The 19,623-nt window shown below is 26.6% G+C and overlaps 4 protein-coding genes across 4 annotated transcripts; 2 read left to right on the top strand and 2 right to left on the bottom strand.

The window, feature by feature from the left end:
- Positions 1-236: 236 nt before the first annotated feature.
- Positions 237-3,909, top strand: OCT59_009175 (uncharacterized protein; the record flags this gene model as incomplete). Its single annotated transcript, XM_025315237.2, has 18 exons — positions 237-282; positions 345-715; positions 795-1,326; positions 1,410-1,463; positions 1,545-1,670; positions 1,751-1,843; positions 1,915-2,040; positions 2,125-2,273; positions 2,349-2,444; positions 2,515-2,574; positions 2,663-2,821; positions 2,883-2,987; positions 3,057-3,138; positions 3,222-3,287; positions 3,365-3,453; positions 3,526-3,625; positions 3,686-3,756; positions 3,826-3,909. The coding sequence occupies 18 exons, from the start codon at positions 237-239 to the stop codon at positions 3,907-3,909; spliced, it is 2,409 nt and encodes an 802-aa protein (XP_025183292.2).
- A 1,741-nt stretch (positions 3,910-5,650) lies between these two features.
- On the top strand, positions 5,651-9,256 carry OCT59_009174 (uncharacterized protein). The gene is made up of 6 exons (XM_025315238.2): positions 5,651-5,759; positions 5,845-6,261; positions 6,332-6,820; positions 6,890-7,165; positions 7,233-7,847; positions 7,926-9,256. The coding sequence occupies exons 1-6, from the start codon at positions 5,690-5,692 to the stop codon at positions 9,029-9,031; spliced, it is 2,973 nt and encodes a 990-aa protein (XP_025183293.1). The 5' UTR covers positions 5,651-5,689; the 3' UTR covers positions 9,032-9,256.
- Positions 9,257-10,334: 1,078 nt separating this feature from the next.
- OCT59_009173 (uncharacterized protein) lies at positions 10,335-13,022 on the bottom strand (the record flags this gene model as incomplete). The annotated part of the gene is made up of 13 exons (XM_025315239.2): positions 10,335-10,560; positions 10,649-10,704; positions 10,782-10,990; positions 11,094-11,225; positions 11,311-11,357; positions 11,453-11,492; positions 11,573-11,869; positions 11,965-12,013; positions 12,073-12,198; positions 12,427-12,443; positions 12,515-12,606; positions 12,679-12,751; positions 12,822-13,022. 13 exons carry the CDS (start codon positions 13,020-13,022, stop codon positions 10,433-10,435), a joined length of 1,467 nt encoding a protein of 488 aa, XP_025183294.1. The 3' UTR covers positions 10,335-10,432.
- A 408-nt stretch (positions 13,023-13,430) lies between these two features.
- Positions 13,431-16,417, bottom strand: OCT59_009172 (uncharacterized protein; the record flags this gene model as incomplete). The annotated part of the gene is made up of 12 exons (XM_025315240.2): positions 13,431-13,513; positions 13,597-13,630; positions 13,697-13,855; positions 13,929-13,986; positions 14,073-14,275; positions 14,352-14,541; positions 14,630-14,922; positions 15,050-15,213; positions 15,297-15,479; positions 15,603-15,733; positions 15,810-15,924; positions 16,084-16,417. The coding sequence occupies 12 exons, from the start codon at positions 16,415-16,417 to the stop codon at positions 13,431-13,433; spliced, it is 1,947 nt and encodes a 648-aa protein (XP_025183295.1).
- Positions 16,418-19,623: the final 3,206 nt, after the last annotated feature.

The raw sequence follows: 19,623 nt of genomic DNA, 5'->3' as shown, positions 1-19,623 counted from the left end.
TGATTCTTACATTTCTTTCTCGTATTGTTTGGAGCCAACAATTTATTTCGTTTTCATTTAAGTTATTTAACAAAAAAAAAATTTTTTTCATGTTTTTTTTTGTCCCTGATATAAACTAATATAATACATTTTATATAGTGAACCTCAATATAAAAAGATAGGGTGCATCTTTTAATTAAGAGATCGATCGTTTATCATAACCAGATCCAATTTATGTGTATAACTTCTTTAACATAATGACGATATTTAACATTGTATCAGTTTTAAATGATTTACATCCCGGTAAATAAAGATAAACATAGTCTGTAATATTCTAACAAAAAAAAAAATTAAATCATATATAGAATATACTAGAACAGCAAAACCATGTGTCTGGTGTCCTCGTTCGTGGTGTCTTAAATTTAATCTTCATCCAAACACTGTTATAAGTCTTATTTCTGAATCAAAAGGAACGAAATGTTTTGCATCTATTAAATTATATTCAAAATATTCGGAATTATTTCGTGATAAAAAAGAATTTCCAGAGAAATTAGAATTTAATTTATCTACAGTTAAAATTGGAAACAATAATATCTTTAATTCCTTTAATCCTGATGATGATGGAGAAATTCAAGTTGTTATATCTAAATCATTAGCTATCAATTTAGGAATTTGTGAAATCTCTAATAATATAATTAATTTAGAATTTCCAATACAATTGAAGTTTGGAGAACTGGTAATTGAATATATTTATTAATTTGTATAATAAATTACAAATTTATTTATTAATTAAAAAAATTTTTCTTTATTAACAGATAAAAAATATTCCAGTTGCTACACGCATTATTTTATATTCTAATTTATTAAAATCTGAAAATTCCATTATAAATAATGATTTAGAAGAATCGATTTTTAAAAGAATCCATCTGGGTAAAATTGTTTCACCTAATGATTGGATACAATATAATGGATACTACTTAAAAATTATTCAAATATTTTCAAATAATATTTCACCTTCTTCAAACATTTCAACAAAAGAATTTATTGAATCTAATGTTGTGAGAATTTCTGAAGATACTATAATTGAATTTAGTAATCATCAAAATGAAAAATCAAATAACTCATTAATAGATCAAAAATTTCAAAATAAATCTCAATGGATGGATAAAGTAAAAGAAAAAATAGGTGGATTGAATGAAATTATTTCAGAAATTATTGAACAAATTCATCTGTTCACTATTACTGCCATGAATAATAAATATAGAAAAGGTATTAAAAAAAGTAAAGGAATTATATTAACTGGAAAACCTGGTACTGGAAAAACTACTTTAGCTTTATTTTTAGCTGGTATATTAAATTTTCTATCTTATTTTTAATATTTTTTTTTAAAAAAAAAATGTTAATATTTAATTTGTTTTTATTTAATTTAGAATTTTCTGGATTACCATTTACTGTTATAAATTGTCCTGATATTTTTAAAACTGGTATAAAAATTAGTATAAACTTTTTATTATTTTATTTAAATAAATTAAATTTTTTTTTTTTGATATAAATTTTTTTCTTAGATGAAGGAGAAGGAGAAAATGAACTTTGTTTAATATTTGAATCAATGATGAATCATTATCAAGCATCTATAATTATCTTTGATGAAATTGATATTATTTCTGATAAAATAGCAAGTGTTCGTACAGGTATATATATAATATTTATTAATACAATATATCTAAATATTTCATAAAAAATATAAAAAATTAAAAATTTTATATTATAGGAGTTGAATCCAAATTATATTCAGTGTTGATAAAATTTATTGATTCAATCAATGATAATAATTTGCAAGACAAAGGCCAAATATTTATTATTGGTAAGATAAAATTAAATAAAACATATATATATTATATTAATTGATATTCATATTTTTTTTGGTAATAAAAGGATTAACAAACAGATTACATGCTATAAATAATAACTTGTATCGATCTGGGAGACTTGATAAAATTTATGAACTTAATATTAAAAAACCTGAACAAAGGCTACAAGTACTTAAAATCATGACTAAAAGTAGGTTTAAGTATGATTTTTTTTTTTGTTGTCTGCTAAAAATATTTCGTAATATTTGAGATTTCAAACAAATTTACTATTTAGAGATTCCATTCATAACGGAAGAAAAAGATTTAATTTTGAAGAAAATCAGTCAAATAACTCATGGATTCGTAGCTACTGATTTACAAAATTTATGTACAAAAGTTGCAATGGAACTTATACAGAAAATTTCCAATGAAAAAGTGGATGAGGTTTGAAAAAAGTTACTTTGATAAATTGTATTTCTTTATTTAAATTTATATATTAACAGATTTTATAATTTCAAGAATAGAGAACCTATTCCAATTTTTGCTACATTAAACCATTTTGAAAATGCACTTAAAGGAATTAAACCTTCAAATTTAAATGAATATCAAACAAAGGTAAAAGAAAAAAAGAATGATTATTTTATAATTTTAATTTAAATAGTAATTGTTAAATTTATTTTGTTAGATTTCCGATATTAAATTTTCTGATATTTTTGGTATTGATAATATAATAGAAGATTTAAAGGTAATAAAGAAAATGTAAAATGCTGATATATGTATAACTCAACATTTAAATGATAAATTTATAATAATAAATTTATATTTATTATCAGTTAACAATTATTGAACCATTCAATAATCCACAAGAGTTTTCACAATTTGGAATTTCTCCACCAAAAGGAATTCTTATTTATGGACCACCAGGCGTTGGAAAGACAATGCTTTGTTGTGCTATAGCAGCTGAAATAGGGATTAATTTTATGCTTGTAGAGGTATTACAATAAATTATAACATTCAAAGTAAAAAATAATAATAATAATTTATCATTTTTAGAGTTCGCAAATTGTATCAAAAATAGTTGGAGAATCTGAGAATAATATTGCAAGAATATTTGCTCAAGCTAAAGAAAGTTCTCCTTGTGTTTTATTTATTGATCAAGTAAATATGAAAAAAATCCTATAATTTAAACAAAATATAAAATATATATTTACATTATTGTATGGATAGATTGATGTTTTGGCACCAGTTCGAGGAAGTAGTATGACTTCAGAAAATACTGGAGAAAGAATAGTAACTAGTTTATTAGTAGGTAAAAATCAATAGTATTTTTTTTTTTTTTATATTATGTAATTAAATAAAAAATTACAAAAATCCGGACTTATTTTAAAATAGAAATGGACGGTTTTTTTACTCCCAAACATAGAAATGGACCTGAAGTGGATGTTCTTGTTATTGCAGGTTTTTTATTTTAAACTTTAAACTTGATTATTTTTAGTTAATTAGATATATTATAAAAATATTATAAAATATTATAGCAACCAACAGACCCGAAATAATTGATACTGCATTATTAAGACCCGGAAGATTAGATCAACATATTTATATTCCACCACCTAATTTAAAGGTTTATATCTATATTAATAGTTTTTTTAATATAACGTTTAAATTTTTATATAAATTTTTTTTTTAATTTTAGCAAAGAAAGAAAATTCTAATTGGAAAATTCCAAACAATTCCTACTTCATTATCAGAAGATCAAATCGATACATTATTAAATGATACAGAAGATTTTTCTGGTAAGAACATTTTTTTAAAAAAAACAAACATTTTTCATAATTTCAATAAATTCATTATAGGAGCAGATTTGGATAATTTATGTAGAGAAGCGGCATTAACAAGTATTAGAGAAAGCATAAATAATAAAGTGGTTTGTATAATATAAAATTTTTATCTATACATAAAAGTATATTGATAAATTTTGTATAAAAATATGTAGGTTACATTTAATCATTTTATTAAGGCGAAATCTGTTTGTGAAGCTTCTTTATTAAACTATAAACCAATTCATCCATTCAAATAAACATTCAAAATGGGCGGAACCGTATCAGATAACTGATCAATAGACGCTTTTTTCATTATTTTTTACTTTTTTTTTTAACTAAATTTAATAACAATAAATTAGTACATATTAAAAAAAATGATACTAATTATACTTTATATACTTTTCACAATCCTCTTCAAACATTCTATTTTTAAATTTTATTAATGGAAATTTAACAATTGCAACAACCAACTGAAACTAAAAATGTTAAACGGTATAACTATTTTATCAATTTAGTCTCGGAATTACCAAGTTAGATGCAGGTTGTTTAAAATGTTTCGAATTTAAACCGACGAATTATATAAATCACTTGTAAACAATTACAATTTTTGTAAATTATCTGCGACCTTGGCGTCATTGCAAGTATTGCAAGTATAATTTTGAAATATCAAATGGCATGCCAGGGTCTTTAATCATTCATAATAAAGTTAAATATTAATGTGGGGATTCGGAACTTTAACTGAATTTATCTTTCTGAAACGCTAGAAGTTTCGCATTTAGGGAACATAAAAGAAAATCACATGACTAATTTAAAAAGAAAATTCCTCATTTTCTTTATTGTATAACTATAAAAAAAATTTCAGAAAGTACCCAACATGTGAAGAATTTTTCAATGAATTCTATCTATCGACTTTTTCATGTATCAAAAGATTTCTCGTATACAAGATTAGTCTAACGGGGTAACGGATTTCTTTCTTGACTGACTGACGGAAATGATAATAATCAATTACGTCAATTACGTTCAGTTTCATCAGTTGATCTCATTCTTGAGAACAAAGGACGGTAAATTCGATTAAATTCTAGTCATTCTAGTCACTTTTTTTTAAAAAAAACCATACGCTTTCATTGCTAATACAAGTTACGTTTGAAGTAAAAAGGAAAAAAATAAGAAACAGAAAAAAAAAATCTTGAAACCTTGAAAACAATATTCGTGAAACCTTTTATCATAAAGCCCGCGTTTCAAACTAAAAATCTTTATATAGTAAGCTGCAGTGTCATCAAAACTAAACTCATTTATTACTTAATGCTAAAAAAAAAATTGTTCACCTAATCCATTATTCGCCCCAATTGGTTACTCAAAAAAAAAATATTATTTTTAACTTTAAACATGGAAAATAAATTATTTATAATAATCAAAAAAAAAAAAAAATATGAAACATTATTATTATAAAATTAAATTCAAAGCATGGCAATAAGGGGAATATGATGGCTAATATGTGCATCAGAAAACAAATAAAATGGAACAAGGGCAAGTACTTTAAACAAAGATGCAAGTCAAAAAATGTGATATTTAGTTTCCTTGTTGATTTTATATTATGTATTATTTATTAATTTCCCGCAGTTTTAAACATAAATAGTAGTGAAAACCATTTTGGATTTCGCAAACAATCGTGTAACATATATGATCTACTCACAATCGGGCGTGCATTAAGACATAATAATACTAATACAACCATGAATTTATGTATATTACCAAAATTGGCTTATAGGACAAATTTAGTTACTCGTATTATTCTTTTTTTTTGTTTCTCTGTGTACGAAACAATTGTTAATTTTATATAAATCCAAGCTTTTCCATTATGTATAATTTAAAAAAAAAAAAGATTATTTTTTTCATCTGTTTTCTTCAAGGAACGAGAGGACTGGTTTCTCTTTGTTTTTATTTCTCATCATTATTATTATTTGTTTATTATATAGTAAAATTTTTTTTTATTTTATACGATAAATTAATAATAATAAAATACGAGGCTGGCCCACTATGAATTTCTCATTTGTTTATGTTTTTCTATCTTTTTTGTTTTTAACAAATTTGTCATATGTACAAACAGGTTAGTTGCTTTTTATCTTCGATAATTTTAAAAATTTTATTATCATTTATTTCATTACTGATCAAATTAAATTTTCATTTAACAGCAAGATTTATTCGTAATGCACAAACGCTTTCATGCCTTGACTTATTACCATCCTCTTCTTCTTCATGTATACCTGTGACTTTGAATCCTTGCCCTACGGACAGATTTTCTAATTTCTCAGTTTCATTAAAATGGAATTTTATTCCTTTAAATACTTCTTCGCAATTAACCGATAATTCTACTATTATGATCGAAACAAATGATAATCAATTATGTTTAAGTGCTACTTCGACAAATAATGTAGAAGCTTGTCCTTGTGATAATGGAAATGCTCAAAAGTGGACTTTAGCTGATGATAAAATTTTAAGTGTTGCTAAACCTAACGAATGTTTAAGTCAACTAGGAGGTGTAGTTAACGTAGGAAATTGTCAATCTAATGGAGGTCCAACCTCTTGGAATCATTATCATGTAGCTCCAAGTAAGTATTTTCCTACTATTACTATTGTGATTTATGTAGATCACGTTACTGACGTATCCTAATTTTTAAGACGCGGTAAACTTATATCTTAAGTCGGGATTTGTTGGTGACTCACAACAACTTTTCATAAATGATTATAATTCGAAATTTCTTCCTCAAGAAATTTTTTTCTCCCCATTCTCCCTTGAAATTCCACCTGGATTCGAATTTGTTATTGATAGTGGAAACAATAATATTAAAACATTCGATAACGATGTTGCACAAATGTCACCTATCAATTCTCTTACCTCAATAATTTCCGTCAAATTAAAGCCCGGGATGATTATTTATGAACAACCTGCTTATTTTAGCGCGAGCAAATTTATGAAAGTTGGTGAAAAAAACACTTCAAGTTTAATTATTGGTTCGGTTTTAATTCCTGAAGGTTTACGTGGAGTTATTTGGTCAAATCCAAATTTCACTGGTAATAATCTCGGTTTGTTTGAACCTATCGCTAATTTTACTGGTGTCTCAGTAGCATTAAAACAAGACTTTGCCGCTAGTTTAGATATCTCCGCAAGTAAGTAAACATATTTATAAATAAAAAATTTTTTATTTATTTTACTAAAAATTATTATTATTACTTCAGCTAAATGCAAAAACGATTGTGGGTCTGGTGGAATTTGCTCACTTAACGGTAATTGTTCATGCTATAAAGGTTTTGCTGGAGACAGTTGTGAACAGTGTGAACCTGGATTCTATGGCCCAACATGTCAACAATGCCAATGCACGACGGTTCTTAATAAAAATAAGTGTGATGATTCAATGACAGGATTTGGGAAATGCAGTTGTAATGATGGATTTACTGGTGACAATTGCGATATATGTGCTCCCGGTTTTACTAAAATTGGCAATACGTGTGAAAGTACGTTATTTTTAACAATTTTTATTTAAAATACGATCCATATTTACTCTTCATTTATAAATTTTAGAATGCAATTGTGTTAATGGTATATGTGACGAACAAAATAAATGTATATGTAATGCCGGTTTTACTCTGGATAATGCACAAAATTGCACTTTATGTAAAGAAGGATATTTCCTATCTGATACCGAATGCGAGCCATGCCCTCCGGGTTGTGAGGCATGTGAAAATGGCAAATGTATAACATGTCAACAAGGTCTTAAAGATGATGGTAACGGCAAATGCATTTTTTCTCAAGACCAAAATCAATCTATATCACAACCCACATGTACCGTGTCATTTTGTTTAAATTGCTCTGGACCAATTTGTTTGAAATGTCAACCGCCGAAGTTGTATTTGGAGGGTTCTTGCGTCGATATTGTTCCAGATAGTGGTAAATGTATTCCGGCTGCAAATACAAATCAAAGTTTTATTGCTGATAATGCTCAACAAATTTGTAAACCTTGTCCAAGTACATGCACAGATTGCAATATTCAAAATTTCACTCCAACAAGTGCTGTTGATGTTCTTAAAGGTTTGCAATGTACAAAATGTATACCGGGACATTTCCTTAATGGTACCGAATGTGTTGAAAATTGCCCCCCAGGAACATATGCCAATACTACCAATAACTCCTGTCAAGGTATGTTGAATTCAATGATAATACTTACTATCCACACTCATAGTTGTACTTAAAAAAATTTTTTTTATTTCTATACAGTATGCGACGATAGTTGTGACACTTGTAATGGTCCTCGAAACAATAATTGTAAAACATGTCGAAAAGATTCCTTTAATCACGATGGAGTATGTTCAACCGACCCATGTCCTTCAGGATTCGTAGCAATTGACAATATTTGTAAAAAATGCCACGTAGATTGTGTAGAATGTTCTGGCCCAGGAATTAATCAATGTACAAAATGTTCACCTGAACGTCCAAGTTTAATAAATGGTCAATGTGTAGAAGTTTGTCCGAAGGGAACCTATGCTGATGGAGAAAATTGCCAAAAATGTAATGAAGATTGTTCTTCATGCGTAGGACCAAGGAACGATCAATGTCTTGGATGCAATGATCAAACAAAAGTTTTACTTGGTGGCACTTGTAGTGGATCATGTCCAACTGGAAGTGAGCTAGTCAAAGTTGAAAAACTCTGTCAAAGTTTGAACGGTGAAGATATTATTCCACCTGGAGAAATAATTAAAGAAGAAAAACAGTCAATCGTCCCCATAAAACTTCAATGGTGGCATATTCTTATAATTGCGGGTGGTTCGCTCTTATTGTTAATCTTAGCTGCTCTGTTGATAAGATGTATTGCTGTAAAGAGAAGAAAGATGAAAACTAAGGAATTTAGTGATCAGATTGATGAAAACGCGGTTGCACAAAACCTAAAGAATATGTTACGTAATGCACGTGGAATGCCATCGCAACCAGAGATGTCGCATAGTTCAACGAAAGCTCAAGAAGTTGATGACTTAAATGCACCCCTTCCTGCTTATGATAATAAGGACGGTGAATTATATTGGAAGCAAAGACAACAAAGACATCAGAAGCATGCATCAATTAACCCAGATGATTATAATAATTGGAAACAAAAATTGAAGAGTAAAGATTGGGAAGGATTTGATATTGTAACCGAAGAAAGTTTGTCATCTAATAATAATAATAATAATAATGCAGGATATAGTGGATATAATCAAGAAGAAAAAAATACATTTGAGGCTCCGAAGGATGTCTATAGGAATAGTAAAGGATCTTTAAGATCAAATCGTCCTATTAGTGCTAAAAGAACTTTCGATGTTCCAATACGGAGAGATAGTTGGATTTAAAAGTCAAAAATATTTACATTAAATATTTTTTAAACATTCTTTTAGATTAAAAATAGTTAATATATAATGATAATGAAATTTGAGTTAGTTTTTTTTTTATACATGAAAAAGGAAGGTTTTTTTAATAATAGCGTTTATTTTTATAAAATTGTATATAATTAATTATTTTTACTTTTACTTTTAAAAATAAAGCGAACAATAGATTTGTTTGTATTTAATAATTTAAAGTACCCTTTGCTCTATTTATTTAAAGTATTAAAATATACAGTTTATATACAAAAGGAAGAATTCCAATTGTTTTCAAATTAATTACAGTTTTTGTAATCATTGAAATATGTCTTTGCTGCAGAAACCAATAGTTAACCCCGACTTTAATGTTGAAACTTGAAAGGTCGTGGAAATAATGTATTTAGGAAACATGTTTTTTTTCAAAATTCAGTTTACCCGATATTTTTACTAAAAACCTTTTTAATTGCCGGCTAAGAACGGGACAATTTGATGATCGTATATTTTAAATAAATGGATCCTATAATTTTTCTTGACATTTTTATAACATATCAATTGGTCTTCGCAATTTTTAGTTTATAAATCATGTAAAAAATGTGAAATAAAGTGAAATCTGAATGTAAACTATTTTTTACAAAACAATCGTACACGCCTATTTCTTTTCATGCATATATGATGATTTTTTTGTCATTTAGTGTTAGTGCACTTATTACTGATTCTCCCTGATTGTTCTCATAACAATCGTGCCGTTCTTTATTAACTATTTTATTAAATACATTGTTATTAACGTGCAATACTTATCTAGCTCTAGTGTAGTATTGCATCACGACATAACAATAACAAAAGAGTTCTTATTACATTTATGCCGGGTGACGTGAACCGAAAAATTGAATTTGTATTAAAGAATTAAAAGAACATTTGGAAAACATCATAGTATAAAGTTAGTATGATTTTAACGAAAATTGTTTCATCTGATTTAGAAACGAGAAACCACAAAGTATGTTCAACACACCGAATAATGATACGAATATGGTTATTAGTTAAATTTAAAATAAAAGAGCTTGATCCGGGATTCGCTTTACAGAATGTTGGATTATCCCCTTCCTTTAATTGCTGAATATAGAAATCAGAGCTTTCCTTTTATGGTTTGAATATAAAAATACCCTTTTTTTTTTAAAAAAAAAAAACTACCTTTGAATAAAGTCATAAATCCGGAACCTCGGTTTCTTCTTAGTATGGAATGATTTATAATTCAAAGGTAAAAACATAACGTACTGTATTAACCATTTTTTTTTATGAATAATTTATATATATAACTTTATTGTCATAATTCATGAATAAGTAATAAATAATAATTTATCATTTTAAATACGAGTTTACTAAATCATTTTACTGTTAATCTGTATTTCTTTTAAATATTAAAGGTATTGGATATGGTCCCATAGTTCCAGTATTATCAGGTTCAAGTTGTAATTTATCTTTATGAATACTGTCTTCTGGCAAAGATATTTCATATTTTCTTACTATATAAAAACAAAGAAAATTATTAAAGAATAATTTACTAATACAGAATAAATTAACTAACTCAAACATAAAAAAAAAATAACATACATAAAAGGCATAATGTTACTCTTTGTTCAAAGAGCGAAAAATTAATACCTAAACATCTATTTGTCAAAAAAAAAAAGAGTTATTTACTTGTTTTTGTTTGTTTAAATAAAAAAATGAAAATATTTTAACTTACGATCTGCTACCACCACCAAAGCTCAACCAAGCATAATGATCATGCTTTTCATTTTCAAACCTTTCGGGAACAAATTTTTCAGGATTTTCCCAATTCTTCGATGAATGATGAATTCCATAGGTAAATAATACTATAGCCGTTTTAGCTGGAATTACATGATTGCGAAATTTAACATCTTGTGCGTTATATCTTCTTTGTAACTCTGGAGCCTAAATTATATATTAATATATATTTTTGAAAAAAAAAATGAAATTAAATTTGATCAAGCCATAAATAAAAAAAAAAGAAAGAGAAAAATTATCTAATACACACTGGAGGATATAATCTTAAGTTCTCATTTATGACCATGTTCATATATTTTAATTCTTTCTGTTGTTCTATGCTTGGTGTTAAATCATCGCCAAGAACACGTAATATTTCATCACGAACTTTCTTTTGTACTTCCTTATTAAATAAACGGATAAATAAAGATAATTATAAAGTAATAAAAAGTAATAAATTATTATAATAACTTGAGATTCTTGAATACCTTGTGGGTAGCTAATAGATATAAAATGGTTGTCAAAGCATTTGCAGCTAAATTCCATTATTGGGAATTAAGATTAAATTTAGATAATATTAATAAACATAATAAATAAATAAGTAAGTAAATATATTAAAGTCCTTCTTACTAGTATCATGACCAGCAAACATAAAAACTGCAAGGTTATACTATTGTTTCATATAATTTCGAAATTAAAAAATTTCCTACATATGTTTACTTTTTATAAAAATAATAATTTTATTCTTACTCGCAATTCATCGCTTGTCAAAGTTGGATTTTCTGGGTCACTGGAAGCTTGTATCATATATTCTAACAAGTCTGCAGTTCCATTATTTATTTTTTTATCCATTTCTCCTGATTTCACTGATTGACGTTTTTTTTCAACAATTTCATCAAATAAATTATTAAGCTTTATCATTTTTTTAAGTGTTTTAGTACGTGGGAAATAATTAAGGAATGACAAAAGAAAAAATAATGGATTTCCCAAATCTTTTATCAATTCATTAAAAGTAGTAACATATACGTTGTTTGGATCTTCAAGATTCTTAACATAATTTCATAAAATTAATAATAATACTTTAATAATAATACTATTAAAAAACAAGTAAAAAAAATGTATATATATAATTTAGATCTTACATTAAAATCAAAACCAAAAGCAGCTTTTCCAAGAACATCTAAAGTATACCTATTATAAATTAAAATTAAGTTATTTAAACTTAATAATAAATCCATTTTATGGCATACCTTTGCATAAGACTTTTGGCTTCTATGGGTTCATTATCAACTTTTTCCATGACTTCCATCAATTTCATAGCAGATTCAACAAACACATGTACGGGTAAATTTCGAAAAGCAGGATTTGCAACACGTCTAAAAAATACGAGAAAAAATTAAATGCTTTAATAATTTATATTTCAGTCCATCGAATAAATTAACTATTATTTGGCGTTAGGGAGACAGTAGCTATGACACAAATCCAATCGATAAAGAATTTTCGTTTTATGGTTAAAAGTTTATACTTTAAGTGTACTACATTTTCTTAATACAAAACTCGATACTTGATACTCTATACAGGACAGAAATTATTGATGCACATACCGATGACGTCTCCAAACCTATTATAATCGATAATTTAGAGTTAAAGGTTTATTCATAAAAAATTAACTATATTCCGATATATACTTACATCTCCATTGGATACTGCTACATTTGTACCATAATATTTAGCCACTAAAGATCTAGGAAATGATTCTTCGAGCAAAATCTTAGGATATAAATCTAATTCATCAAAATATAACATTATTAAAAACCATATAAACGATAAAATTTTTAGGAATTCCTAACCCTAACCTGTTTTTGTAATTATATCTTTTACCAATTCTAAATCGGTTACTACGATAGTCCATTCCCCATCGAACCAAATCTAATTTAATAAAAAAAGGTTTCAATTAGGTAATTGTCTTAAATAAACCGCGTAAAAGAATATATATTACCTTTCCGATTCCGTCTTTCTCTAAAACTTCACGCATATCTTCCCAACGTTTATCCAATCCATATGATGCAAGCATTGCAATAGCAAGATCCAAGAAACTTAATGTTGACACATTTTTAAGTCCCTTGGGTACTCTTGTTTTTTGATAAATTTTAAAAGCTATAAATGATATCAAAATTAAAAGGACTATAAGAAAATTCATTTCGTTAATAGTTTTTACAAAAAAAAATTTAGAATTAACTATTTTTTGGAGATCTATGCTGCATATTTATTTAATATGATCGCCCTAAAAATTGAACACAGTTTCTAAATTTATATTAGCCGATTTACCGATGATATACCGGATATGTACCAGATAGTTTATTATTATTTATATATTTGTAAAAATCCATTGAAAAACTTTTTACAGTAAAAAAAAAAACCTATATAATCAATCCTACATATACTTAAATAATATACTATGTATTTTTTTTACAATATGTGTCCAATTTTTTTTTTTTTTAGTAGAAAAAAAAACGCACCTTTATCATAATGTACTAACTAAAAAAAAAAATTGTTACTTTATAAATTTAATAAATTTAATTTATCTTTCTAACAAAAAAAAAAAAGTTCACATTTGGATATTTAAAAAAGACCACATGAATAGTGGAAGTATAAGATTATCATTTTGAAATGATGCTGCTTCCAAAAGAGCTATGTTAAAAACGTAATAAAATAATAAATTATTATTTTATTTTACAAAATAAGAAAAATATATTTATTAGTAGTAAACTTACCAGTTGTTAAGACTGCTAGTGCATATTTGAACCACTATATTAAATAAAATAATAATTAGTTTCAAAAAAAATATATATATATATATAACGTAATTCTTACTTGTGCAGAAGAACCCGGCCACATGTTAGGTGAAGATGAGATGTTAACTAATATAAAAGCCCCAATAAAAAGGAAAACAAAAAATGCAATAGATCCTTCAATAGTTTTACAAGATTTGGGCCATCTGTTTCTTCCATATCGCTTTCCAATTATTGATGCCTTAGATAATAAAAGAATTACAATTCAAATATTTCCAAAACAATAATATAGATATATACAAATTATTTCATACCATTGAATCGCCAAGACCTAGAGTAAAAATACCAGAAAGATTTGCTAATATAAAAGACCTTATTAATTAAAGCAAAATTTTTTTGATTAAAATACTATCCCATCAATTATATTATTGTTATCACTTATTTTTATTATAACTTACCCATCTAACCAAATACATCCAGCACATCCAATAAGTAAATATATGTGACTCAAAATACAAGGTCCTGAATCACGAGAATCTAAAAATTCACTAAGGAACATATGGAGTTGTTTTCCAATAGGATACACAGCAAAGTATCTCAAATATTCCAAATAAATTAATGCAGCAAACGCTACACTAAATGCTAAATGCATAAATTCTGGCTATAAATAGAGTCGATTGATATTAGACTCATGATCTATACATTATTTTTTTAAATAAATTTATCAATAGACTAACCTCATAAAGATATCCTGGTATAAACATAACTAATGCTAGGAAATGAAAATATTTTCGTTTCGAATTTAAAGAATAAGTTTTACGTGTTTGCCCCATTTGGTTAAATAAAACAAGGGATATTGCAATTAAAACTATCCAAAATATACACAAAAATATTCGTACTCTTGTCTCAATAACAAATGCAAATATCCTAAAGTATTCAGATCAAAATCAAAGTTTTTTTTTTTTAATAATAATATAATTATAGATCAAAACGATAATTAGTTATATACCCTTACCATAAATAAGGATTTCTGCCTAAAAGACTTTGTACCCAAAGTCCAACTAAACCAACAATAATTACGCTAATAAGATAAATAACGAGAGCCATTCTTTTCTTCCCGTTATTATTATTACGAATATGGGCACGTTTACTTTTCCAAGACCGTTGCTGCGCTAAGTATCTCGAATGTATGAGAAATGGTGATGAAATCATTCCTATCAATAGCATACCAAGTACAAGAGCATTTTGAAAGGTAATTAAACTACTCGGTACATGATTTTCTAGAGGTGTAATCTTAAGCAACTTAAACTATCAATCAATTCAATTATTAGCAACATTCATTGTTTAAGAAGGAAAAAAATTAAAAAACAGAGATCATTGATATTACTAGAAACTTTTTTTTTTTGGTAGAAAAATTAATTAATTTTTGAATTACCTTATTAATTGTTATTACCCAAGCTTCAACAGCAACTAACGTTAATATTTGTGAAACAACTGCTAATTCACCGAAAGTAAAACTCTTTTTCATTAATCTTGCAATTGAATATAATGAAATTTGATAGAAAAGTTGTGAAAATATAATGTAATCCGAAGGTAATCCTTAAATAATCATAAATTATAAATTATACACAAATATTAATTATAATTCATTAATAAATTTCGTAAATCTAACAATGACTCACTTTGAATAAGTGGTAAGAATCCCATAGCTGCTATAAAAGCGGTGAATATTATCGATAATATTGTAATTATGGTTATAGCCCAAATTGTTCCCAAATTGGTTTTTATATGCTTGGACATAAACATATGAAATATAAGACCGCACCCCATAATGAAACAAAGCTCAAAATTAACCTGAACAACATCTATGTAAGGTAAAATAAAAGAAAGAAAAACATTATTTTGATTAACAAAATAATTAAAATGATATTATTGATGTGGTCACCATTTGTCCTGTCCTTAAAAATTCAAGAAATCAGCTTGCATACCCATAGAAGAGTCATTATATTCAGGAGTTGATGATGATGACTGTGATGAACGTTGAGTGTCTATTATTTTTGCCGCAGCTACAATTGGAATCAACAATGTACCATAAAATGCGCCATCATCGACATCATTTCTGTATTTTTTTTTTTTATTTTTAATAAACATATATATGCATATATTTAACAAAAAAAACAATAATTAAACCAGACCTATAAAGGTTCTCATCAGTTCCCCATAATCTATGAAAGAGTTTCTCCTTATTATTCGAAAACGGGAAACCGAATGAATATATAAACCAAGTCCACATAGAAAGCAACATCAAATCTAAATTATTTTGGTTTCACATTTTTTTGTAAAAAAAAAAGAGAAAAATTTTTTATTTTTATTAAAATAATATTGATTTTATTACATTTAACAATAATAATTTATTAATTAAATCAATCAATTCTATGCTAAATGTTAAAATTCATCAAATCTCACTACCTAGACCTTCAGTGCGTCCAACCTCATTAGCTGCCATTAATCCGACCAGTTTAAAACTGGCACATAATGCTGTAAACGATATGATGACGCGTTCCAATGTGCTAGCAGCGGTTGGAATAGGAGGCGGAGGAATATTGGACAATTTATAAGCTTCTGTTCTCGCAACTCCAATAGCCTCAACGTTATATTCCACCTCGCTCTCACTAGTGTTACTACTTCCTGCTGAAGAAAAGGAAAATAAATTCCTTTTTCTTGCAACAAGAAAGTTGCAATCTTGTTTTGGTGTAGAACTCAAGGCGGAAGAAGACGACGACGACGAAAAATCAAAAATCATGCGTTTTTTATCTGAAAAAAAAAAAGAAATAGCTTCTAGTTAAAGGGTATAATCAATAGATTAATTTTATAATTTATCTCCAAAATCTAATAATACAACGAAGAATATTTTGTAATAAAATAAAACTAGGTAACGAAAGAAATGAATGTGAAAATTTTAAAAAAAGAAATCCAGCAAAAATACAAAAATGTAAATGATTTGTGATTAGGATTAAACCTATATAGCATGAAATTCACGTTGTGCAAGTAATTGTGACACATAAAACAATTGATAACGGAAATGATCAACAAAATTTTAACAGAGAATCGTACAGTATGTGATCAAGACAATTATTTTATTCTTTGTTTATATGTTATGTTATTTCACAAGGAAAGACAGAGATCGACAGTGATTATGAAATAAACTTTTAACTTTTTTATAGAAAAGTCCACCCGACTGTATCACTAATTCAGTTCGATACCCATTATGCGAATTTTAACTTTATGCGCCATCGCGTCATTTAAGATGATCATAAAAACATCGGAAATTAATTTTGATAATATAAACAATATATTTTTGGCTTCTAATTTATAATTGAAATTCAAGAAATCATGATATTGGTAAGTGAAAAATACTAAATATACCTAAGGTTTTTTACAACGTCGCACAAAACCATCTGACTTTGATAATAATGTGATCATCAGATAAATATTCCATTGGATTTGCCGGAATTGTTTTAAATTGAATAATAAAATCACGGAACTGTAGATGCATAATTTAATAAATTTAAATTTATATTTAAAAATCAAAATTCTTTTTTTATATTTCTGATAATAATAAAAATAATTCCATCATTTTTTGATGCATTACCATCCCGTAAGAATTACTAAAAAAAAATGATGATAGCGTAAAAAAAAATTTATTAATATAAATAGTATTTGTTTACAAAAATAAATCTTTCTATATGTTATATCGGTAAAAGTATTATCTTCTTAAAGACTTGTAATAATAATAATTATTTCGATAAGGCTTACAAAATAAATAAATTAAGTAACAGGACTTACTTTTTTTCTATTCCTATGAAAACAGCAGTATATTAATGTTATTTATCTATTTATATTAATTGCTTCTACTGTATCAATTTTAAAAATATCATATATTTTTCTAACATCAATATCAAATTCCAAGGAATGAAATTGTGATTAAAAATAATGATTCTCGCGTTAATTAGTAATATATGTTTCTTTAAATTTACCATACATCCGATTTAAATCATTTAATGGTTCCAGAATCCATTTCCAAGACTTAAGTTATACGATATATATAAATATTACGTATACCGGAGTAATTATTTTGTTCGCCTTCTCTATAATTTGTTATCTCATCCAATTTTAATTGTTTCTTTGATAAGTAGTCTTTAAAGACACTAATACAAATAGAATATTTAGTATAAAGATAATCGAAATGAATGATATCACAAAACATTATAATCGGACTAAAATTTAAATAAGAAATGGCGTGACATGGATCGTCTAATAATCCAGTCAAAGAATGAATGGAAGCGCGAACCATAATGGATATGGTAAACTTATAAGATTAAAAATGGTAAAATAAATTTCAGAAATAATTGTAAAAATGAATAGAGAAATTTAAAGGCATTCGAAGCATTTTATGAATTAAAGAATTATTTTGCTTACATATAGGAGATGTAACTTTGTAATAACACAAAATACTTTTTTTTTTTCAAAATGTACCAATTTTTAAAAAAATTTCACCTTATAATGGTTCTTATTTTAATACAGTCGTTATACGACAATTTTTTAATTATTATAGAACAATCTGTTCCTGTTTTTTTAATAATAATATCAACACTATGAATTTAAATGTTTTTAATTCCATTTCAAATTTTAATATTATAACAATTTCCTTTTGAATGGACAAGTTTTTACATTAAACAATATATATCCGATAGGTATGCATTAGATTGCATTTAGCAAATTTGTTTCTTTAGTTGATTTGGATGTTCCGTATCAAATAGGAACTTATCGTGGCCGCAAATATTAAAAAAAAAATTTATTATTTTCGTATTTTTATTTGGAGCATCAAAAATAATATACCACGAGTACCATGGTAATAAAAAAAAATTTTTTTATTGTATTTTAATGTACGTAAAAAAATGAAAATTTGATCAATACAAGAGGTTCGTTTAATATGAAATTTTCCTTTTTACGAACTCACTTTCTTTTCTCTTTGCTTTAATTTTAAACATGGTTGAATTTTTTTTTGATAAGTAACTCATCAGATGAAACTAATCTATTCTTATCACACACCATTTTCATAAACTTTTTTTGAAACTTTTATTTTTTATTGATACACATCAATCGGTAACATACAGTATAAGCGCAATTCTACACGTGAAATATTAACGACACAAAATTATTATGTTAGTTGCCGCAAAAAACTTTCATATGTTGCTAAACAATATGAAAAATATTTCATTGATCGCTGTGAGACAATCTAATGTTAAAATAAAAGGCGAAATAGCATACTAATATCATTGAAATCTATTTATTTTAATATGATAAAATATTGATTTCGAATGTAACAAATGTGTCATGGTCTTTTTATCACGCAAAAATGCAGAAATTATAAAATTTTCACATAAACCATAACTTACACATGACTGTACAACAAAATACTTTCTAATTCACTCTTTCTATTATTCGTGTTCGTGTTCATTCTTGCTCTTCAGTTGGTAATGCTAAAAAACTAAAAAAAATATCGTTAGTATGGTTGGTACCAGAGGACCACACTACATAAAAAAAAGCCTCCAAGAAAAGTGAAGGTAGCAAAGCCACTTCAGTGTTCAAGAAGACAGGATTCTTTGCCCTTTATTAGTGTCGATAGATCTGCCATCCTGCCTTAGATCTTGCACAATAAAGAATAAAGGGACTAAAAAGTCCCTACTGTCATGGTCTTTGTAATACCAACGTAGGAGTGCGTAGGCTAACCCTCCTTCAGGAAAACCAGTTCCACCTCTTCCCCTTTCGGTCTTTTATTTGTCTGTAAGCTTGTTTATTAAAATTACCCTGCTTAGCGTGCTTACCTTACTAATATGCCGTGATTAATTAGTTTGTGTGGGCACCCTAATAAGATCACATAAGATTATATATGTCGCAAGAAATACTATTAACGTGGCGACATCTATCGTTTGCCAAGGATATTTA

This window comes from Rhizophagus irregularis, chromosome 17, assembly GCF_026210795.1.
Source record: "Rhizophagus irregularis chromosome 17, complete sequence".
Taxonomy (NCBI): Eukaryota; Fungi; Glomeromycota; class Glomeromycetes; order Glomerales; family Glomeraceae; genus Rhizophagus; species Rhizophagus irregularis.
Note: the sequence above shows the minus strand (reverse complement) of the source record. Positions and strands in the feature narration are given on the sequence as shown.

Excerpts from the sequence above, each read along its gene's own strand:
- OCT59_009174 (XM_025315238.2), top strand. The coding sequence starts at position 5,690 with ATGAATTTCTCATTTGTTTATGTTTTTCTATCTTTTTTGTTTTTAACA. Across the intron at positions 6,262-6,331 it reads TCATTATCATGTAGCTCCAA|ACGCGGTAAACTTATATCTT; the intron begins GTAAGTATTTTC and ends CTAATTTTTAAG. Across the intron at positions 7,166-7,232 it reads AATTGGCAATACGTGTGAAA|AATGCAATTGTGTTAATGGT; the intron begins GTACGTTATTTT and ends TATAAATTTTAG.